The sequence below is a fragment of the Cygnus atratus genome, chromosome 20 (assembly GCF_013377495.2).
Source record: "Cygnus atratus isolate AKBS03 ecotype Queensland, Australia chromosome 20, CAtr_DNAZoo_HiC_assembly, whole genome shotgun sequence".
Lineage (NCBI taxonomy): Eukaryota > Metazoa > Chordata > Aves > Anseriformes > Anatidae > Cygnus > Cygnus atratus.
The window spans coordinates 136,081-159,958 of record NC_066381.1 but is presented as its reverse complement, the minus strand read 5'-3'; the positions used below and the strand labels follow the sequence as shown (position 1 = coordinate 159,958).

Genomic DNA, 23,878 nt, shown 5'->3' with positions numbered 1-23,878 from the left:
GGATCGCATCCAGGCGGGTTTTGAGTATCTCCAAAGTAGGAGACTCCACAACCTCTCTGGGCGACCTGTTCCAGTGCTCTGTCACCTGAACCATAAAAAAAAGTTCTACCTCATATGGCAATGAAACCTCCTGTAGTTCAATTTATACCCATTACCCATGGTCCCATCACTGGTCACCACCAAGAAGAGTTTGGCGCCATCCTCTTTACAATATCCCCTCAGGTATTTATAGAGGTTGATAGTATCCCCTCTCAATCTCCTCTTCTCTAGGCTAAACAGGCCCAGCTTGCTTAGTCTTTCATCATAGGACAGATGCTTCAATCCCTTAATCATCTTCATGGCTCTGCGCTAGAACCTCTCTAGATGTTCTATGTCCCTCTTGTACTGGGGAGCCCAGAACTGCACACAGTACTCCAGCTATGGCCTTGCCAGTGCTGAGTAGAGGGGGAGGATCACCACTCTCGACCTGCTGTCCACACTTCTCTTGATGCAGGCTGAGATCCCATTGGTCTTCTTGGCCGCAAGGGCACACTGCTGGCTCATAGTTAACTTGTTGTCCACCGCAACCCGCAGGTCCCTCCCTGCAGAGCTGCTCTTCAGCAGGTCAGCCCCCAACCTGTACTGGTGCTTGGGGTTATTTCTCCCCAGGTGCAGGACCCGGCACTTGCAGGGTTGAACCTCATGAGGATGAACCTCATGAGGTTCCTTTCTGCCCACCCTCCAGCCTATCCAGGCCCCTCCGAATGGCCGCGCAGGCCTCTGGTGTGTCAACCACTGTGACAAGCTTTGTATCATCTGCAAACTTGCTGAGGGTGCACTCTGTCCCTTCATCTAGGTCATTGATGAATTAGTTGAATAGCAGTGGACTGAGTACTTACCCCTGTGGGACATCACTAGCCACAGGCCTCCAACTACACTCGGCACCATTGAGCACAACCCTCTGAGCTCTGCCATCCAGACAATTCTTGATCCACCCCACTGTCCACTCATGGATCCCACACTTCTGGAGCTTGCCCAGGAGGATGTTATGGGAGACAGTATTGAAAGCCTTGCTGAAGTCAAGGCAGACAACATCCACGGCTCTCCTTTCATCCATCCAGCCAGTCATGTCATCATAGAAGGCTATCAGGTTGGTTAAACACGACTTTCCCTTGATGAATCCGTGTTGACTGCTTCTGATCACCTTCTTTTCCTCCATGTGCTTAGAGATATCCTCGAGCATGAGCTGCTCCATCACCTTTCCAGGGATGGAGGTGAGGCTGACTGACCTGTGGTTTCCTGTGTATTCCTTCTTGAAGACTGGAGTAATGTTGGCTTTCTTCCAGTCCTCAGACACCTCTCCTGTTCTCCAAGACCTTTCGAAGACGATAGAGAGAGGCTTAGAAATAACGCTCTCCAGTTCCCTCAGCACCTTCAGGTGCATCCCATTGGGGTCCATAGATCTGTGGGCATCTGGATTGTCTAAACAACCTCTAACCCAATCCTCTTCAACCAGGGGAAAGTCTTCCTCTTTTCAGGTTTTCTCTTGTTTCTGGGCTCAGTAGTGCATGGGGGCTAGCCTTAGCAGTGAAGACTTAAGCAAAGAAGGCATTCAGTAACTCCACCTTCTCTGTATCCACTGTCACCAAGGCACCCACCTCATTTAGCAGTGCACCCACATTTTCCATAGTCTTCCTTTTGTTGCTGATGTATTTGAAGAAGCCCTTCTTGTTATCCTTGATGTCTCTTGCTAAATTTAATTCTAACCAGGCCTTGGCCTTCCTCATTGCATCCCTGCATTCTCTGACAATCTGGCAATGTTTCTATATTCCACCCAAGTGGCCTGTCCCTTCTTCCACATCATGTACACTTGCTTCTTCTGTTTAAGTTTTCCCAAGAGCTCCTTCCCCACACACGCAGGTCTCCTGCCCCCCTTCTTCCCCCTTGACTTCTTTCTCATAGGGATGCTCTGATCCTGAGCTTGGAGGAAGTGGTGCTTGAATATTAGCTTGAACCCTTGTAGGGCCCTGTCCCAGTGGATTCCTCCAGTTAGGTCCCTGAAGAGGTCAAAGTTAGCTCTCTTGAAATCCAGGGTTGCAGTCCTACTTTTTGCCCTGCTTCCTCTTTGCAGGATCTTGAATGCCACCATCTCATGATCACTTCAGCCGAGACTGCCCTCATCCTTCACGTTTCCAACTAGACCATCTCTGTTAGTACCAGGTCCAACAGCGCCCCTCTCCTTGTTGGCTCACCTACCACCTGCGTCAAGAAGTTATCCGCAATGTTCTTCGGTAACCTCCTGGACTGTTTGTTCTGAGCTGTGTTGTCTCCCTGGCAAATATTGGGGTGGTTAAAATCCCCCCGAAGAACCAGGGCCTTCCACAGTGAGGCATCTTGCAGCTGCCTGTAGAAGGCCTCATCCACTTCCTCCTCCTGATTTGGTGGCCCATAGTAAGCACCCACCACAATGTCACCCCTGTTGGCCTGCCCTTTAATCCTCACCCACAGACTCTCGACTCGGGTCCTCCTTATGACCCTTCTTATAGAGGGGTGTCACTTATGGATGTCACTCAAATGTCCTTAAACAAAAAGAAAACTATCAGTGGTTCTAGTGCAGTATTAAATGAAAATGGTTGAATAATGCAGAAAGGATGGAAATGTAAGGGAAATACTTTTTTTTGGAATGTTTGAGATAACATGATATATGATGATGATTAAATTCTTACATTCTCACAGCAATTTGGATGGTTGCTAAACATTAGGTACCAAAAATAGGCCCTGCTGGATCTAATCTACCTGCAATCATTGATTAGAAAGCTTTCAAAGAGTTGAGTAAGATGGTGCCGCTGCCATTAGTGTTGATTTCCAATAAGTCTCTGAATGCCTGATAGGCACCAGGAGCTCAGAAGGTGGCACAGCATTAATTTGTTTTAAAAAAAGATAAATGGAATGAGCTGGGTAATTATTGACTGATTAACCTGACATTGCTCCTGGGCAAAATAATGGACTACTTGAAGTGGAATTCGATCAACAGAGAATTAAAGGAGGATAATACAATTACTGCAGTTCAGCAAGGCATTTTAAAAATAGATCTGATCAGCTTCACATGGTACCTTTGCCTGCTGAGGATCAGGTCAGCTCTACTCTGAGTCCTTATCCCACCACTGTCTACACTGTTTGAGGAAGGCTTGAAGGAGGCATCCACCCAGCTCGTGGACACGGAAGGAGCAGGTTGCTTATCCACCAGAGGAGTACTCCTGGAATGGCAAGTGCTAGCAGGGCTGGAGACCTCTGACAGACTCAGGTTTGTTGGATGGTTGCATTTGCAGACAGTGGGAGCAGCCATTCAGAGATGTTTGTTATCTTAAATCTTTCTGTCTTGATCCAGTGCCCCTGGAGGAGATGGCTTCTGCATGAGTCAGGATGAATTACTGCCTGTTGAATCCCCAGGATTGGCTGATGGCAAATGTCTGCCCTCCCCTGCACAGCACACACCAGACCAGTGCTTCTGTACAAAGCTGCTGCGGTTTCATCAGACTCATTATCTGCTTTAAGCCACATTTTGGGAGGGTCTCACCACTATGCAAATAGAATTATGATCTTCAGTTTGCATTGTACTCTACTCTCTAAACAGCAGGTCCTATGGAGCCACAGACCAGAGTACCTGGCTTGTGATGTGAAAGGCTTGGGTTGCCAGAGGCAAGCTGTGGCTCCAGTTTGCTTTGCTGTTAGACATGAACAGTTCTGCTGTGGCTGTCCTGTTAGGTGGCTCCACAAGTGGGACAGAGCTTGGGAGCCCTGGTGTTACATGGGTTGAATTCCAGCTCACACAAATGTCCAGACTGGGTTATGGCATTTGCACGGTTCCCCTTCACTTCTAGCTCTTCATCACCAGACAAAACCTGTTGCTTTTGTCTCTGAGTAATTGGAAAGAAAATCAAGTCCCACCACTTTCCCAAAAGGAGGAAATGCAGCAAGGCACTGAGCTGCACCATCTCACCAGGTGTTTCCTCCACCTTTTGCACAAAAAAAATGCTTTTTTTACAAGCAAAATTCAACCTCATAATTTGTGCTGCTGTATTATAAAAAAACAGCCAGAGTGATTGCTGATGAAACAAATAATGTGTAGCACATTCTGAGGTTAAAGAAGCATTGGGCACATGGCACCTGGGTCAGCTTTGGCCAGACTCTCACTTTGTCCTGAGATTTGACAAAAGCAGCAGGAGCAGCCAGAGGATAGCCATGCATGGGGACTCCCCAAGAGCTTTATGCAATGCGTTTCTGGGTGTGAGGCTGTGCATGGTTGCAGATCACAAAGCCCAGGTATTGATGCAGAACTACCCAGCGTCCTGGTCCTGACAGTGAACCCATGTGGACACTTCCATGCTTGCCGTGGCTGCAGTTGGGTGTTTGCTTGGCTGAATGGGCAGCCTGTGATGAGCAGGCTGAGTTTCCTGGGTGTGTGAAACAGGATTCATCAGCACTCATATTTTGAAAGGGTATTTTATTAGTGCAGTCCCACTGGTAAGTAGCTTTGAATTACCTAAAAATATCAGTTAAACAGCTCACCTGCTTCCTTCATTAGTGACTTAAAAAAAAAAAAAAGTCAAAGGCTACAATTTTAATCTGTTGCAGATTACATCCAAACACTGTTGGACAGTACAGGCAAGGTGTTCAGGATAGCACCTTTAGTTCCAGGGGATCTTTAAGAGCTTTTTAAACCTTTGTGCCCATCATTGCTGTTCTGCTTCCATGTAAAAACGTTGTGACATTTTGCACTGACGCTGAATCCCAGCAGCACCTCTCCTTGATGCATCTCAAGCAGTATTTGTCCCTCCTGTAACACTGGAAGTTAAAAATACTGGGGCTGTTGGTCCGTCATGATGGTAATGGACATCTATACTCTTGCTCATTGCTGGAGTGTCACTGCAGCTCACATCCTGGTTCTGCACCTCAGCAAGCAGCTGGAGCTCCTTTTATTGCTTCTGTGTGGAAGGACAGGCCCAGCTCTGCCCAGGGCTGCAGTCATGCAGCTGTCTCCTGCTCACTGTCTATTTTTGCATGTCTATTTTATGTGTCTAATTTTTACTTCTTGTTTTACTTAGCTTAAATAAATAAGTTGCAATATTAGACTTCAAACTCGGTTTCCAAGAAGGAACATTGGCCTTTGAAAACTTAAGGACTGCATAGGGTTTGTTGGTATCCCAAATCTCTTTGGGCAAATGGGACTTTATCTAGAAAGTCCTGAGCTGTATACAAATGCAGGGCATTTACTTCTGAGTTACTTCTCACTTGGCATATCGCCCTCTTGGTGCTTTCCCTGCCAAGCCAGGCTGACCGGCTGCCCACACTTAGTGCTCGGAGATGCTCCCGGTAGTGACCTGGAACATGCAGGAACTCAGGAGACCTTTCCTGGAGGTGGGGAGTGCAGCCCAGATGCTACTTGTGTCCTGTTCCCTTGCCATGCTGAATGCCACCGTGTCTCAGGTCATGCTGGCTCTGCTGCACCCACTCCAGGGGTGGGTTCTTGCAGTGCATGTCCGAGGCTGCTCTTTCTTCATGGGCTTGGCCCTTCCCATTGGGAGCGGGGCAGCCAGTACAAGAGGTTTGCTCATTCCACACAACTGCGTGAAGGCTTGTGGCTGAAACAGCCTTTCTAGCCAGTCTCCTGATGTTTTCATTTTTATTACTTTAAGGCCATGAAACACTATAGAAGAAGTTCCAGCCAGCTCTGTAGGTCCCCAGGGAGGATTCCATCTTGCTTGTGGCTTGTCCAGAGACCAGGTCACTTGTGTGGGCTGCCAAGCCATCGCCAGGTCCTGTGCTTCATCTTTGTTTGCACTCTGCAGAACTATCCAATGTTTTGCAAATGTAAATGCCAAGATAAGCAGGCACACCAAGGATAACCTGCAAGAAACGAAGGAAGAGTTTTAAGACAAGAGAGGTTAGTTTTTAAAAAAATGTCCTTGCGGGAACTGTGGTCAGGATTTTCTTTATTTTTTTATTGAAAGAGTTAAATCTTTACCAAAAAGATCCTTTTTTTTTCTGGCTTTGTTAGTTAACTGAGGTATGAGTTAGTTTAAAATTGTGCTTTTGTTGATTGCGTTGGTTGGTTGTCAGTAAAGAATTCCAGGTCACAAGAGGTGATGTTTCATTAATCCAAATAAGAAGCAAGTGAGGAAGCTCAGATGCCTGAGAACCATACTGTGTGTATGAAGTCACTGTTGGGGTGATGCTCAGAAGCGCTGCAGGTTCCCAGCACAAAGGTGAGTGGGTTTCAGTCACCCATGATTAACTTTGAAGGGAAGATCTGGTGCTGTGGTGCCCTTGCTGTGCCACTGCTGCTATTCAGATCACTTTTTTCCCCCTCCATTATCAATGAACTTCAGTGTCCAGTGCTTGGCTGTAGGCAGAAGTCCCCTGAGAGCATCCCCTGTGGGTGCCTCCTCTTGCCTCCCAGGGGGGACTAGGGACATGGCCCCATGCTGTTGGTGGCCATTGGACATCCCTCTTCCTGTGCTGTCCTCCAGGCCAGCAGGAGTTGGACTCAGTGATCTTTTGGGTCCCTTCCAACTTGGGATGTTCTGCTATTCCACCATTCAAGGAGCGGGACCTGGCCCTAGGGCAGCAGCTCTGACCTCTGGGATGTGTGTGGGGTGCAGGGAGCCCGGCCCTGCCATTGGGCAGCACACCTTGTCCCTTTGTGCTGTGCCTGCTGCTGCAGGATGGCCTTGGCCAGAGCAGTGGTGATGTTGTGGTAGTTCAGCATCCTGTTGCTGAATGTTACTCTCCATGAACAGTTCAATAGACTTGAGTGAGTCACTTAAACAGACGCCATCAATGTGAAAATAATTGTCTGGGGAGCCTGTGCCTGCCAGATCGCTAAGTAATCCTCACAAGTCTTGTGACTGGAAGCCATCCAGAAGGAGTGTTTTCTCTTTGCTGTTCTGTTGAAAATGTGTTGAGGAAAGGCAGCTTCAGCCTTGCCCACAAAAGTGCGCAACCCACTGTCCCGTGCCCCTCCACCTATCACCTGGCCCATCACCTGCCTGAGCTGCTGGTACTGTGGGTGCCCTGCAAGCTGATGGCATTACTGTGGCATGTCCCTCACCCCAGATCAACAGGGGAAGGGGAAAGTACTTGGCAGTGAATTACATGAAGTTGTTTCATAAGATCAAAGATGGATACAGGTGGGAAGCAACCCCTGGAGGTCCCTGGTCTCGTGCACCCCAGCAGGGCCATTAGGTCAGGTTTTTCAGGCCTATGTCCAGCCATGTGATGAATTGCTCTAAGGATGGACGTCCCATATCATCTCTGAGTCCAGACTGTGTTCACAATGACAATCTTTTCCAATCTCTTTGGAAATTCCCATGTCGCAGCATGTTCCATCACTGCTTGTCCTGTTCCATTGCACCTCCAAGGAGAGTCTGGTTCCAGCTTCTATCCTCCCTCCTGCTGGGCAGTTGCAGATAGCAGTGGGATCCCCCTTCATGTTCCTGTTTCCAGGTGAACAAATCCAGCTCTCAACTGTCCTTGTGTTCATGGCAGCCCTTGTCCAACAGCACTCCAGGGTCTTTGTCTACAGAGCTGCTTCCCTGTCACCTGGCCCCAGCCTGTCCTGGTATATGGAGTTACTTGGCTCAGGCTGGTTTGGTTATCACATACAGGTTCTTTTAAGAATGGGGAAAAAAAAAAAAAAAGTAGTCATTTAAATGAGAACTCAAACTGAAAATGTTCTCTTACTTTCCGTGCCTTTGAGCTTGATCTGTATCTAATATGTAATCATACCACTTTCTCCAATGAGGCTGCTGTGTTGGTTTGTTTAGAAATACCTGGAGCCTGGGAGAAGGTATTTGCAGACATGCTCATTTCCTCATTTTCCCAACACTGCTGAAGCTTAGCTCTGAGTCAGAAAAGTGTACAAGCATCGATAGGATGTGACCTTCCCCCAGCACATTCCCATCATCATGATTTTCTAATTATGCCTGTGACTGCCAGCTAGAAGCGTACAGCATCAGAGCCACCACAGTCATTGAAATGACTCAGTTAATGTGCCTAGACTCTATTAAAGAAATTTTTATTTAATTAAGTCTTGATCCCCTCAAAATCAAGAGGGAGTGGTAGGATAGCGGGATTTCTGAGAAATCATATCCGAATGGCAGGTAGTTTGTACTTTCTTTAGTATCTGCATCTTGAGACACTGTGATGTGCTGGTCTTGCAGCTGAATTTTGGGGTCAGCTGGTCTCATGGTCAGGTCAGGGTTATGACCCTGTTGAGCCAGCTTAACTGCCACAAGCCTGTGGATGAGCACAGAGAGGGACTCACTGCGTCTACTCTGCACCTACGTGCTGGTCCCATGCTGAGGTGGGTTGCTGTTGGAGTGCAGGAGGTTCTTGCCATGTGTCCTTTTTGCAGGTGTGTGGAGCAAACGTTTGTGCAGGCCGAGCATAGATGGGTACCTGTGTGCTGGGCACAGGAGGTGTGCGACCTGCTCCAGCTTTCCTGCGGTTCTTGCCTGGGTCTGGCAACTTCTGAAATACGGGACCATGAGTTGCACATCTCAGCTCCATCAAGGACACTCTGGTTTCTGGGAGAGGATCATGGTGGAGATCAAGGAGCTTTGTTCTGATCCAGGTTTGCCAAGCAGGGATGGTTGCTTGGAGATGCTGTGGCAATGCAGAGAAAAGTCGTACAAGACACAAGTGTCTAGAGACATTATAGTAATTGCACTGTTTTTAATGATGAGTTCAGAGCATTACTGCCTTTTCTGACATTTGCCCATAAGAGAGAGGATAGATGGTCCTGTGCCAAACCTCTTCCGTTAGTCAGGGCTTTCTCAGCTGATTTACTGCTCTCAAGCGTGTCATATGCTTTAGTTTCCTTCTCCTTGTACCCAAGTCAATATTCCTGACAGCCCAGGAGAGTCACTGCTGTAAAAGCCTTTGCAATCTTGGAGAGAAGGACCTGGAGATACACAGGGACTCAATGATGGGCTCCCATCACTTGATAGGGCTGTTCTCCCAGTGGGAGCCTGAAGCCGCATGCACAGTGCTTTGGCCTGGTCACACAGGAGGATGTGGGTATGTAGGGATGTAAATGAGTACAGAGAGAAAGGACTTGCTTGCACTTGTTTTTATTTGCGTCTGCTGTGTCCCTGCACACTGAAATACGAGAATTGTTTTACAGTCCTGCTGCTGTTGTGCTCCCCAGAGCCATTTCTGAGACACAGGCTGTGGGACTGGGAGTGTTTCCCAGCACTGTGCCACTGCAGCCCACAGATTTTTGCCAAAAGCAGTGAATTCAGGCTGGGGAGTGAATATGCACAAACTGGCTATTATTAAGACAGTGTCGATGATAGCTGCTGGCTGCAGGGCAGAAGAGAGCCTAGGCATGGCCGAGCTAAATCCCTATTGCTGAGCAAAGGGAAAGTGAGCACAGGAGCACCAGACTTTCCCTGAGGAAGACATAACCATTTATAATGGCCTGGGGAGGGCTTGCCAGCGTGGCAGAGCCCTAGGGAAATTGTCCCACACTGTGGCACTTTGAAGGGCTTTGGTGTGCAGCCAAGGTTTTCTCTTCACTGCAGGAACCAGCACTGTCACTTGTGTCTCTCTTCCATTTCACTTTCTGCACAGCCTGAGCATGTGGGAGTTTAGCCTGGTGTGCAGGCAGGAGTCCTGCAGTACGGCTCCTCTGTCCCCTGGTTTCCCTGACCAGCAGCTGGGTTATGGCCAGGCTCAGGACTTGGGAGGAGAATCTGTCTGGGTCCATGGAGTAGAGGTGCTCCACCAACTCTGCCAGCCAGGAAGGGGCAGTGCTGTCGGCTCCGGGCCCCATATACTATGGGACTGGGGAACAGATTTTAGCAGTGTCTACAACACACCCATGTTTGCTCTTTTCTTTCTCCTCAGAAACAAAGGAAGAGCTGGAAGAGCTGATGTCTGACATAAAAAAGACAGCGAACAAAGTGCGCTCCAAGCTAAAGAGTGAGTATTTGCCTGTGATGCTGCTATGGGGCACCAGGTAAGGGGGTATGCCCACTGCACTCCTGCCTTACAGCCTCTGGGCTGGCAGGTTCAGCACAGGGGGGGGGTACCATTGCTGCCCTCCTGTGCTCAGGATGCTTCCCTGCCTCCTGCTCTGTGTCCCCAGGGCCAGCACTGCCTACTCATCCCTCTTGTGCTGTAACATTCACTCCTCTCAGCTCTCTTAACCACACACAAACTCATCCTGACAGCAAGCGTAACCCCAAACCCCAGTGGGCACATGCTGCTCTTCTCTCCCCATGGTTCCAATCTCACCTGGAACATCTGATTTACCCTCCATTTTCTCCATTTACCAAGAAATTACTTTTGCTGGGGAGTGACCACATTCAGAATGAGCTGTGTGCTGAGTGTGGAAACAATATAGTTTTTGGGGATGTGCCATAACCAGAAATGCCTGTTGGCTTGGCTCAGCTTACCATGGGGCCTTGGCTGTCATCTCAAGCCTGTGCCAGCAGCAGCTGGTGTTTGTTGCAGGCCAAGGGAATTTTGGGGTGTTTTTCTCTAGGTAGGAAAGGGCAGGTTACAAACAGAGCCCTGTAGCAGCCCAGTCCTATCTGTGTGTGCTCAGGCAACCTGGGGAAGGGACAGCCAGAGGTGGCTTCTGCCTTTGCTTTGTGGGGATCATGTGGGAATGTGCATCACCTTCCCTTCTCTAGCATCCTCTAGCTACTTCTGTTTGCCTTTTATGAAGTCATGCTATTGAGTCTCTGTCCCAGGACATGTCCCAGGGACATGAGCACCCAGCAGGCTTATGCACAAGTCTCTGCTGCGGAGTCTCGGGCCAGCCCATGCCAGTATTGGCAGGCGGGCCATTGGGCTCTCCTGGTGAGCCTGGGCTCCAAGCACACCTGTGGCAAGGCCAAAGGGGTTGGGTTGCCAGGGCTGGTCTCGTCATCCCTTGCTTTTCCATCTGCAGTGCAGACTGCCTCACCAGTGGCAGCAGGACAGCTCTGCGCTGAGCAGTGGGGCCTCCTGCTATCCCAGCTGTGCTGCCATAGGGTCCCGATGCAGAGGCTCAGTGGGGCTGGTGGTGGGCGAGAAAGAAGCTGTGGGCCTGGGCAAGGTTGTCCCGTCTCATCAGCATGCTCCATTGTCTTGGTGTGTCTTCTGCCATGGGTGGCATGGGGACAGAGCGTGGTGTGACTCACAGTTTCTGCAGTCAGAAGAATCAATCTCTTTGACAAACAAAGAGAGGACGATGTGTCTGTCAACCCGCAGATGTCTGTGGTTGCACTGGAGCACTTGGCTGAGCCCATTTTGCTTAGGGAGCCTGAGTACCCGAGATCAGACCCCAGGGATGGTGGCATCTTGGGGCAGGAGGCAGGTTGCACTGGCAGGGCTCGGATTTGTTGGCACTGGTCTTGGGACCATGTGGGATTTGGAAGAGCTCATTGCAGGAGACTGGCTGTACCTGAAGGGCTGGGCAAGGAGCTGGTGCTTCCCCTGCACCAACAGCATTCTCCTTGATCCTGAGGTTTCGTGGGAGCCCTGCAGTCACAGAGGACTTGGATGCGGCTGGAGCTATTCGTCAGATTTGTCTCCACTAGTGTGACTGTGGCCTGTCTGGATGCCAGAAGGAGCACTTACACCTCTGTTATTCCCTTGCTCCCTCTGTCCTCCTGAGACGTGATCTCATCTAGACCCAGGATGGAAACTGAGGTACCAGCTTATGTGTTTTGCAGACCAGGGGATCCCTTCCAAAGAAGCAGGGCCCCTCTGGGTGGGGAGCCTCACAGTACTGAGATCTCTGGAGCCTAGGTGGGGACAGGGTGTAGTATGTCCTGCTGCAGTGATGCCTGCAAGCCCGCATCCAGAGTACCCAAGGAGCTCTCCCTGCGCAAAGTGACAGAACAGAGTTTCTTCAGGGGGGACTCTGGGAGGCGCCTCACTGCTGTCCCCTCCAAACAAAGCAGTGGCACCAGCTGCTGCTGCTGCTCTGGTTACTTCAGATTTCACAGCAGTCACTGGAAGAAGAGCTGAGCACTAATGGTTTCTTATGGGGACATACAACGTACTCTATAAATCACAGGTTTTTATGCTATTGCACCAAAAAAAAATCCTTTTCCATACATGTTTTGTTTTGTTTTGTTTTTAAGAGGCTTTGAGAGCCTGAAGAATTGCAGAACAGGCTCTGATTCCTGTTTCCTTCTTCCAGAAAAGACTCACCAGTATTGTATTTACCTGGAGAAGCAGACTGTTAGTCCTTGTGCCTTGTCCCAAATCACCTCATGGCAGGCATGATCAATGAAAGAAAACAGTCAGGAATGATCAAAAACACCATCTGCTGACAATGGATTGACTTCTTTAGGAGAGATATTGCTCATGCAGTGGCTAATTCTAATTACCAGCTTCTTGGGAAAATGTGATTTTATTAATTATTATAAATGTACAATGTTTGCCAATACTGTTCCTTGGCAACAGGGAATGATTTATGACAAATGCTGAGGAAGACCAATTGCTGATGAAACGTGCTGTGCAGGCAGCATCCAGTCACTCTCCGAGGCAGGGGTATGCATGTGAGAAGTGCCACGGCTGCCTGGTTGTGTGGGATGGAACCTTTCAAGATACCCCAGATACAGACACTTGTTCCAGAAGAGAATAGGAGGAAATGCAGGATTTGTGCTGATATTCTCTAGCACTTCCCTGGAGCACACTGTGCTGTATGACTCCCTCTGCAAGCACCACGATATGTTCCCTAGGCCCGCTCTTCCTTAGAAGCTTCGGTGCTGCTGCTGTCTGCAGAGTGGTGCTGCGGGGCCACCTGCACTGACCAGCACAGAAATGCCCACATTGCTGGTGGTGTCCATGATGCACTGGCTGGCCCTGGGGAGCCCCTGCTGCAGGAGGGACCTGTCCTGTGCCGGGCTTGCAGGTTGTGCTGCAGCATGGAAGGTGCCAGGGCCAGGCTTGGAGAGCTGTGGGGATGTCTACATCAGGAATGGGGCATTTCAGCCTAATTCAGGGAGTGCCACCAGCTCATGCTCGTCTACCAGGAGGCGTGTAGCTCTGTACACTGTGCCAGCCTGCTGGTGGGAGCTTTCTTCCAGGCTTTTTAACTCCCTGTAAAGATTGTAACATAGGAGCTATTGAATTAGCATGTTCTGGGCTGACCATGAGGGGATTTGCACTGCCTTGCTCTGTGGCAGACCTCCTACTGTGCAACACCATTCCCTCTCCCTGCCTGGGCCCCAGTGGGACACTGAGTTGGGCAGCGCTCCTACGTGCTGTTATTTGTGGTCTTCGGGTAAGTGAAAAATTAATCTCAGTTAGTTGTACTATGGCATAATTAAAAGGACAAATCTCTGCTTTGCTGAAGGGGAATGTTCAGCAAGATGAGGCCTGCTCTCCAGCCTGGGCATCGTGGTCTCTCCTGTGCAGGGCTGACCTGCTGTTTATAGGGCCCCTGGAGAAGTCTTGAGCTTTGGTATTTTGCAGAGACATTTTAACTCTGTATTTCCTCATCCTGCATAGCAGGGGAGAAGAGCACTGTGTTCCATTTTGTTTGAATACCAGAAAGTACAGAGATCAGAGCTGAGCATCACATCAGTTTTGCCGAAACCCTTGCTTACCAGCCTGGGAGTGACTAATGCTTTTGACAGCACTGAGTCGGTCCTGTGGCCAGGCACAGCTGTAATGCAGGTAAAGGACAGTGCCTGCCAGAGAGATGAGTGCCCTCATCTTCTGAGTCTTCATTAACACTTCCTGGCATGCCTTCTCTGATCTGCAGGTTGGGCTGCATGACCTCCTGAAGTCCATTTAAGGCTGAATTATTCTATAATTCTGAATAGTTCCCCTTCTGCTCCCCTCAAAGTCAAGAAATAGCCTAGAAGTAGCTTGGGAGACCTTGCAATAAAGCAGCCTTCTGGTACCTAAAGGAGGCCTATATGAAAGCTGGGGAGGGACACTGCCTGGCATGCCTGACCACATGTGCGGGTGAAGCTGCAGGAGCTGGTGGTGAAGAGGACTCATGTTGGTCAGAACGCCTGTGACACATGTATGCCCAGGTGCCTGGGCACAGTCCTGCACCCCGCCTAAGCCCCCGCCACTCCTATGGAGACAGAGTCATTGATTCCTCCTGCCTGAATGGATAATTGCTGAAAATGGAGGGAGCAGGTTAGAAGTGGAATGTGTGCATTGCATTAATGAAATGATGCTGTGCTGCCCAGCTAAACCAACAGGCTGGAGTCAGAAACTGGGGATTGCTCAGTGCCAAATGCTCCCCAGTTCACAAGCTTCCATCTTTTAAAATCACTTTGCCATACAATCTCTTTTTCTTCTCTAAACAGCGTAAAATAATCCATGTCTTTCTTCCCTAATCAGGTATTGAGCAGAGCATTGAACAAGAAGAAGGACTGAACAGGTCATCTGCTGACCTGAGGATAAGGAAAACTCAGGTGAGTTTCTGCCCTGGTGTCACCGGAGAGGGTTTTCACTTAGTCTAAAAAGATGGGTTATCTGCCAGAGTGCAAGCCTGCAGCCTGTTGGAAATGTTCTTCCCTGATGGGGCTGTGGTTGCTGCTCCACCTCTGTGTGGCCTTGCAGTCTGTGAAATGTTAGACTTGAAGGGCTGATGCAATTTTCCCTCTTGTTCCAGCGAAACCACCGATAACGTGCACCTTCTTTCAGTGGGCTTCTTAATAGGGTTATCCACGGATGTAGAGGTAGAGACTTGGTTTATTGCCAAAGCTTTTCCAGGGGAGTGACACAAAATTGTTCCCTGAGAACTGAACATGTTACATGAGATTAACATGCTGAATTGAGTTTTGTTAATGAGACTGAGGCATGAAGGGGTGCACCTCCCTTTCCTCCACCCAAGTAGGTCCCGAGGCTGCTTTATGCTCAGTTTTGATGAGGGGTCATGCTTCTCTTGCTTTTTGTCTGCAGCCAAGGGAGATGGGTAATGTTGGCTTTACAAGAGATGGGGGTTGAGGGACACAGGGCTCTGTAGGTCCAACAACATGCACTAGAAACTGGGAGTCACCGACCCTTCTCTGATCTGCAGGTTGGGCTGCATGACCTCCTGAAGTCCGTTTAAGGCTGAATTATTCTATAATTCTGAATAGTTCCCCTTCTGCTCCCCTCAAAGTCAAGAAATAGCCTAGAAGTAGCTTGGGAGACCTTGCAATAAAGCAGCCTTCTGGTACCTAAAGGAGGCCTATATGAAAGCTGGGGAGGGACTATCAGGGAGTGTAAGTGATAGGGGAAGGTGTAATGGCTTTAAACTAAGAGATGGTAGATTTTGATTAGGCATTAGGAAGAAATTCTTCACTGTGGGGGTGGTGAGGTACTGGCACAGGTTGCCCAGAGAAGCTGTGGATGCCGCATCCCTGGAAGTGTTCAAGGACAGGTTGTATTGGGCTTTGAGCAACCTGGTCTGGTGGGAGGTGTCCCTGCCCATGACAGGAGAGTTGGAATTAGATGATCCTTAAGGTCCCTTCCAACTCAAACCATTCTGTGATTCTATGAAATGTTTAATCAAAGATATGTTGGAGTGCCTCGTAGAGAGGCTTTTCTCTCACAAACAGCTGATTACAGAAGTGCTGAGGGAAAGGACGTAGTGGTGAACTGGGGGCAGGGGAGATGAGCAAGCATCACACCCCACTTGGACATCCTGCGGCATTTTCACAGGTCTCAAGTTAACACAGAAGCATTTGACCACTGATGACCTGAGGTCTCATAAGACAGGGTTATCGTTGGTCTCCAACTGCTTTTGAAGCCAGGGCTTTGGTTCCTAAATAACATGTACCGTTAGAAAATGGGACATACTTTTACAGATTTTGTGTGGAAGTTGAAGTTATGCAATTGTGCACTGTCTTGGATGTCCCATTATTGCAGGGTACATTGGGATGGAGGCAGGAGAGACCAAAGCCACGGCTCCAGTGGCTTTGTTGGATCAGCCAGTGGTGCAGATTTATCTGGATCAGGCATAGGTATGTGTTGGCATTTTGGCCCCAGCACATCTGCCAGCCTTAGTGCTGACCAGAGCTGCTATGCTCTGTCTGTGGCATGCGCGGGAGTGTAGGTGGTTCCTGGCACTGCACCTACTAGCACATTGTTAACTCCAGGTCTGTACATTATGTCTGTACATTGTTGGCTATGTCTTGAGTTCTAAAAGTTGAACTAGTTTAACTTGATGAAATGGCACTAGACAAAGACAAGATAAATTATCTCCAGAAAAAGTGTACAAAGCAAAAATGTATTTCATTTACAGATGGTGTAACTTGGCCATACTACTCAGTAATGGGCTGAAAATGTGGGCTAATTTGCGTGGGGAAGTGATTTCAAAAGAACATGATCTTTTATAACTTTGGATCCTCCATCTCCCAGAATGAAAGTTAGAGACTTGATTACATGAATCATTTAATGAGAGATTCTCCCGTCATTCACATATTGTCCTCTGTGGAGCAGCTCCCTGCTACACAAATCTTAACTAGAGCTGGACAAGCAAATAGAACCCTAATGCTTCAAGAGGAAAAAAAAAACGTGTGCCTGCCAGTAAATCATCCCTAACCTCATTTCTTCCTGATAAACATGTGAAAGCTTTCAAAGGTGACATGAGAAGAAATATTTTGGTGACGTGCTCGCTAATCTAAAAGAGCTAAGCCTCTTTTTCTGAGCTGTTCCTGCAGGTCCTGCTGTTGGGGGCTGGATTTCTCCATTTCTAGCTAAGGGGAGGCACTGAGCCCTTGAAGGCTGAGACTCCCATACCAGATCTCGGAGAGTTCACGCCAAATAGATGTTGACAGCACTGGGCTGCTTTTATTCAGCCTAGCCAACCTTGTGACAAGGGGTGGTGTGTGCAGTTCTGGATGCTTTTGACTTCAGTTGCTCCTCAGGCCTGCAAGGGCAATGATTCCCATTAGCCTGTGGGGAGGGTCCCCCTCTAGCAGCCCCCCCTCCATCAGCATATGGTCCTCTTCTCTGTGGGCAGCTGCCTTCGTGCTCCAGCTGCTGAGAAGCCCTGGATGCTCTTGTGGCAGGAGGCATCAAGCCCTTTTAGAGAGGCATTAGGTGTGCTCGATGTTGGCCTCCTAGCCCCAAGCCCCCCATGCCTGTTGTGCCCCAAGCCATGGGCACAGTGGGGAAGTGTGTCTGCAAGGGCTCTCTCAAGCATGGGGTATAACACGGTGTTGTGGCTTAACCCCAGCTGCCAGCTGAGCATCAAACAGCTGCTTGCTCACTTCACCCCAGTGGGATGGTGGGGGAAGAGAATTGGAAAGGCAATTTAGAAAACTTGTGGGTCAAGATAAAGACAGTTTAATAAGAAAAAGAAAAAAGAAAAAAAAAAAATGGAGAGGGAAGAAAAAACCTCAGCCAAACTAAAACAAGTGATGCAAATTGCAATTGCTCACCACCAGCCAACCAGTGCCCAGCCAGTCCCCAAGCAACAGTAGCCCTCCTGGCCAACTCCCCTAGCTTCATTGTTCAGCATGACGCCGTTAAGTTATGGAATACCCTTTTGGGCAGTTGGGGTCAGATGTCCTGGCTCTGTCCCCTCCCAGCTTCTTGTGTATCCCCAGCCTCCTCACTGGCAGAGCAGCATGAGAAGCTGAAAAGTCCTTGGCTTCATGTAAGCACTGCTCTGCAACAACTAAAACATTGGTGTGTTATCAGCACAGTTTTCGTTACAAATCCGAAAGCATAACACCTTACCAGCAACTATGAAGAAAATTAACTCTATCCCAACCAAACCAGCAAGCACGGTTTCTCCCTTCCTCATGCACTGAGCTACTGCTGCCTTTGGGGTGATCGTCCAGTAGACTCACAATGAAGGTGGGTTTATCTGGCCCTGCTGTGTAAGGGTTATCTGGGCCAGCCAGTTGAGTGTTTGAAGCCATGACTGACACCTGGGTGCTGCTGCACCCCAGCATTGGGTCTGACTTCAGCACTGCCCTCTCTAAAGCAGCCTGGTCTATAAAGCTACTGGCTGCTGGCTCATGTATGGGCTGAAAGCTTCACTTTTGGCCTCGACCCTGTAAACCACCTCTTGTGCAGCTGTCGCAGCGGTTGTGCTGGGGGAGGTGGGTCACTCCGAGGTGACCCCAGCTGCCTGCTCAGTCCACAAGTTCCCAGCTTCTTACATGTGGTTCTTGGTTGTAACTTCTCTGGAGTGTTTACTTGCTTGGTCCTTGCTACAGAGGACCAAGGATTCTTGTTGAAATGTTTACGCCTCAGAAAGCTGCACAAGCGCTTCTTTGTCCTCTCTGGCCCATAAGAACTCCTTACCTTCTTTGTGGGTAGTCCAGCATGCAGTATTTTGCTCCTCTCTGCCACTTTGCACTCGGATTGAGGTGAATTAGCCTGACACCTCTGTGCTCAAAGATTTGGGATCTAAGATACAAAGGGCTGTTGCTTCTGGTGCACACCTTCCCTCAGCAGAGACCATTTCAGTATACAGAAGCAGCCAATTGAATCTGGTCCTGGTAGGTGATCTGCATTGGTGAGTGATGAAAACAAGAGCAGCTCTGTGCCTTCCCAGTCATGTAGAAGTGGTGAGTCTGGTACTGCTGCTCAGGATTGCCAGCCTGTGTGTGGCAGCTGGGAACATACTCAGCAGATCCTGCTGTTGTTCAGGACCCCCCCACTCTGTCTGGGTTTGCTATACAGCATTGCACATGGCTTCCTGTAGAGACAGGTAATAGAAAAATTTAGATAATTTGAATGGAAGTGTGTACAGGTGGAAGCAGAAGAGGGAATGGTGGAAGAAGGGATTGGCATGGGTTGATGGCACCTAACCCAGAAGGTTATCAAGATGCCAGCACAGATGCATACAGCTTCTAAGAAAGCTTAGGGTAGGTAGCAAACCATTGGGCAGCTTACTCCAGAACAGATGAGAAGGACTTCTAAAGGTCCTGTACAATCTTAATCATTCCATAATTATGTATCGGCTGTGCTGCCTAAAGACCCTAAAGACCCAGCTTCTTAAAACGAACTTGCCCTGGGCTGAAACTTTGTCTTTAATTCCCCACCACACAGTGCTGCTGTGTAGTTTTTATTGTGGGTTGGCCAACACACTGGTGAGCATTCAGTGAAAGAGCACCTTACAAAATGGAGCCGTTGCTCTGGTAGTGCTTCTTCGGCATTTGCCTCTTCTTTGCTTCAGAGTGAGCTCTGGTACTTTGTTCTCTCTGGTCATACTGGCAAAACATGAATGAAAAAAAAAAAGATAGAGCAGACAAATGAGTCCTTGTTCCGCAGCAAAGGTCTTGTTTTAGCAAACCATTAAACTGGTAATGCAAATAGCAGCTGCCAGCACTGCTCTTCATTGCCTATGCATGGGGATCCAGGCACCTCTTGTGCCTCTCTCGCAGAGGTTTTACACACAAATATAAATCATACTTTCTCAAAGCCCTTTGCAGGGAAGCAAGAGGATTTGGGGCATTTCTACTTTTGAGCCCATAAAGCCACTTGTGTAGCCTGCTCCCCTATGCTGCAGTCAATGCCTAATCAATACTACAAGTGACATTAACTAATTCTGCAAAGGCAGCTTCCAGCACAGAGCCCAGCATCCTCCAGACCCTGCACAAGTGGTGAGAGGCTGTCATGGCTGAGCCTCAGGCAGTGGGGAAACTGTGCTGTGCAAAACAGATGCAAGAGAAAGGCTTGAAATGTGTCTCAAGAGCAAGTGGAAATGACAATTGCTGGGGCTTGCTTTTAGCAGGACATAGCAAAGCCAAAGCAAAGCAGAGTGAAGCAGTATACAGCAAAGCAGGACAGCATCTGTGTGCCATCTCTTCTCTCCTAACTTTGGGAGGGGCTCTGGCACAGGCACAGCTCTGCACAAACTGGGCAGTGTGTGCGGGGATGTCAGCAGGTCTCTTCCCAGAAAAAAAAAAACACCTCTTCTTTCACCACTCCAAAGACACTGCTGTTGCTGCGTGCTTCCAGCAGTGCTGTGAAACCACCACCACCAAGCTTTCTTCTCAGCTCTGGTCCATGATGCGACCTTCAGGAGTGGTTTGCCATCTCAAATACAGGTGTGGGTGGCAGTGGCAAGAGGGTGGAGACCAGGCATGTGGTACGTGGGTGTGCCCAAACAGCCCGCAGGAAAATAGGAGCACACGGCTGCACAGCCCCAGGGACCGGTCCCAAAGGTCGTTTTCCGGAAAAGGGTTAGCAGCAAAGCTGGGAGCTCTTAACCGCCATCTCCCTTCATCCCCTGGAAGGAACTGAAGAAATTTGGGTATCTTTTACCTCCTCTTGCTCTCCTGCATCCCAGTGCCTCCAGATATGGTGAGGCTTCCTTCCATCAAAGCCTGGTGGGGACCCAATGCAGGTTGAAAGCTCAGAGCCCCTGCACTGCCATGCTGAAGTGGATGATGTAGCACAATGCTCCGCTTCCGGGCTTGGGCTTGTGATCCAGGCAGTCTCTGACTGTTTGTCTTCTCACGGATGCTGACCCTGTGCTGGGACCCTGTGCACCGCAGTGTGTGTGTTCAGCACGTGCTCGGGATGGTGGAGGCTGGGAGCAGAGCTGGGCACAGAGCAGCGTCATCCTAGGGCTGCATTGCTGGCTTTGCTCGTCATCATGCGCTGCAGGTGAGTAGGGCTGACGGCTCTTGTGGGCCTGGCAAGTGGCACTGCTGGGCTGTGAGTGCCTGACGGATGAGCTGTGCCAGCACAACTGTTGTAGCTGTTCCCAGGGAAACAGTGTGAGGTGAGCTTATGGTAAGGCAGTGACTTGGCTCTGAGTTGAGAGTTATCTGCATTCCAGTTTGTTGTAGATTTTGGGATGATGCTTATCCCACTTTCCGTACAGGGCAGCTCCAGCATCTCCCCTGCTAATCATTTGTATTTGTAACTTTCTGGCTGGGTTATACAATTAGTGTGAAAACGTCCATGGCCCTTGATGGTGTTGCCCTGTTATTTGGTGCGCTGCTGTGCAATTTCAGATTTTTGGTGCTATGGGACAGATTCACTGCCCCGGGGAGTGTAGTGGAGATATTGCAGCTGGCACTGTCTGTGAGCAAGTGCAGGTGTCCTCCTTGGACTCAGCCATCCAGCAACAAGCCAATGGCCCAGCTAGAAATCTGCCATCTGGATTTGTTCCTGATCATGGGATCACAGTATATCAGTGAGAGGGGAATCAGGAGATCTCAGTCCCTGCCCCAGAGCCATGCCAGCCGTATCAGGTTACTCATGGCCTTGTCAGGCTGCATTCTTGGTATCTATAAGGATGGAGATGTCATGGGCATCAGGTCCATGGATCCTCTAGGCCCTCGTCCAGTGTTTGACCACTCTTGTGATGATTTCCAGTTAAATTTCCTATAGGAAATTTTGCAATTTCCTATATTCCAGCTTGGTCCATCACCTCTTGTCCTGCCACTGTGCACCTCCAAGAAGAGTCTGGCTCCATCTTCTCTCTTCCCAGGGGGATTCTAAGATCCCCCTGAGCTTTGACACCTCTAGCTGACCTAACCCGCTTCTCTCAGCCTGTCCTTATTTGTCCTGTGCTCCACCCTAGACCATCTCAGTGGCCTCAACTGTATTCACTCCCATGTGACTTCTCTAGGGAAGCCCCTCTCAGAACACAGCACTTTAGGTGTGGTCTCACAATCGACAGGTGGAAGGAGTAATCCCTGTCCTTGCCCTGCTGGCTGTCCTCCTGCTCACTGCTGACTCCTGGGCATGGTCTTTTCTCCATCAGGACTTCAGGGGCTTTTGTAAAGCTACTTTCTGGTCAGCTGGCCCCTAGCCCATCCTGCAGCATGCATTCCTGTCCCCAGTGCAGGACCCTGCATTTCCCTTTGAACTTCATGGGATTCCCATCAGCCCCTTTCTCCAGACTTTTGAGGTCCCCCTGAATGCCAGCTCTGCCTTCCAAATTCCCAATTTGATGTCTTCTGCAAATGTGCTGAAGATGCACTCTACTCTGTCATGCCAGCTTGGTGATGAAGCTTCTTAACATATAGTCCCCAGCATCACACATGGAGGGATTGTCATTAGGAACTGGCCACTTGTTGGACTTTGTATTGCTGTTCACAACCCTCTGAGTCTAGCTGTCCAATTTTCCATCCACCTTATCCAGCCCATCTCTTATCAAAATGGCTGTAAGTGTACTGTGGGAGTCTGTGCTAAAGGCCTTAAACTCATGATATACACCATTCTTTATTCTCCTCTCATCTGCACAGCCAGACATCTCATTGGAGAAGGCAACCAGGTTAGTACAGCATGATTTGCCCCTGGTAAATCTACACTGGCTGTTTCCAATTATCTTGTAGTCCTTCCAGGAGGACTCAGGGGAGGCCGAGCAGACTTGGGTTTCCCAGATTCTCTTACCAAAAGATTGGTCTAATGTTTACCTTTTGCCAATCCTCTGGAATCACCCATGGTCACTGCTGTCTTTGGAAGATGATGGAGAGGCCCTTTACAGTGACATGGGCCAGGTCCCATGGACCTGTGTATCTCCAGCTGGTGTAAGCTCTCCCATAGCCTACATCCTGCTCTGTGGGTAGTTCTTCATGTCTCTGGCTTCTGGTCAGAGGACTCTAGGAGGCCAAGAGGCCTGAGGCAAAAGAGCAAAATTAAACTTTTGCCTTGGCCATTTCCCTGGTCACTGGGGCTTCTTCAGGCTCACTGGTACTTTTGGCAGCCCATCTTGCCGTCCTGCACAACACTCACACTGTTCCAGCTGAGCTTTGGCTTTCCCAGCTCCTTGTTGGGCACTCAGCAGCATGTCTGTGCTCCCTGGAAGCTGGCCCTGCTCCCAGCTCTCTCCTAGTGTCTGAGATCCTGCCTGCCCTCAGTGCAGCTGGTGCTGCAGATTGCTGCCTGGGCTCAGCACAGCACAGTGGAACCATCCAGTGTCTGCACCTCCCTAGTGCAGGAAAGTGGGAAGGGGTTGCGTGCAGGGCCTGGCATGTGGCCAGGCTCACCTTCACTTGCTTATGCTATCTGGAGCCAAGGAAACCAGTAGGAACCAGATTGAAATTAATTTTAAATCATCAGTCTGTGAGAAAAATTTGCAATGGCTAAACCTACCAATGTGTTAAAACTGTCATTTTAAAACTCTTTTCCTGCCATACTGCCAGAGCAGCATGCTCTGATCTGTCTAGAATGAAGCCCAAAGAAGCTGCCCTGCTTCTGAAAAGTGCTTTTGTGTGTGGGAGTTGGGACAGGTTGAACTGGAGATCTGATTTAGATGTCTGGTACATTAAGTGTGATCCTTGTGTAGGTATTTCTGCAACAAGGGCTTTACTCGTTTGTACAGACTTTGCTGTGAGCAAATCACTGAGTAAAAGAAAAAATGAGGAGCTAGTTCACCCTTGTCAGCATGTTGTAAAGTAGGAGTAGTGGTGGTATCTAGGCATTAAGATTATGGACTTTTATTCTGGTTTTGCTGTTGTCATTGCCAGCCAAAAGAGCCTCATTGGACCTGGAACCTTCATAGGAACAGCTTTCTCTTACCCCGTCCATTGACGTGGGCTGGGGTACCCCTCTGCTGTTTGACTGCTTAAATTGTCTGGGCTATGTTGAAGCTATGAAGGCAGGGAAGACCTGTGAGGATGTGTACTAGCAGATCGGACAGGGCTGGTCCTCCAGCTGTGGTCCTGGGGCAGATGAGGGTGCTGGCCTCTTCCACAGGAGCATGAGTCTATCCTTGGCGCTGGCTCAATCACAGGATCACAGAATCACAGAAGCATCCAGGTTGGAAGAGACCTCCAAGATCACTGAGTCCAACCTCTGACCTAACACTAACAAGTCCTCCACTAAACCGCATCACTAAGCTCTACATCCAGATGCCTCTTAAAGACCTCCAGGGATGGTGACTCAACCACTTCCCTGGGCAGCCCATCCCAATGCCTAACAACACTTTCGGTAAAGAAGTTCTTCCTAATATCCAACCTAAACC

General features: G+C 49.2%; 1 protein-coding gene across 1 annotated transcript in view; it reads left to right on the top strand.

The window, feature by feature from the left end:
* The window catches only part of STX1A (syntaxin 1A), a 106,370-nt gene that overhangs the window by 58,059 nt on the left and 24,433 nt on the right, over positions 1-23,878 (top strand). Inside the window, exons 4-5 of the mRNA XM_050714738.1 lie at positions 9,892-9,966; positions 14,347-14,420. Coding sequence (XP_050570695.1) covers positions 9,892-9,966; positions 14,347-14,420 — 149 coding nt within the window. The remainder of the gene's footprint in view (positions 1-9,891; positions 9,967-14,346; positions 14,421-23,878) is intronic.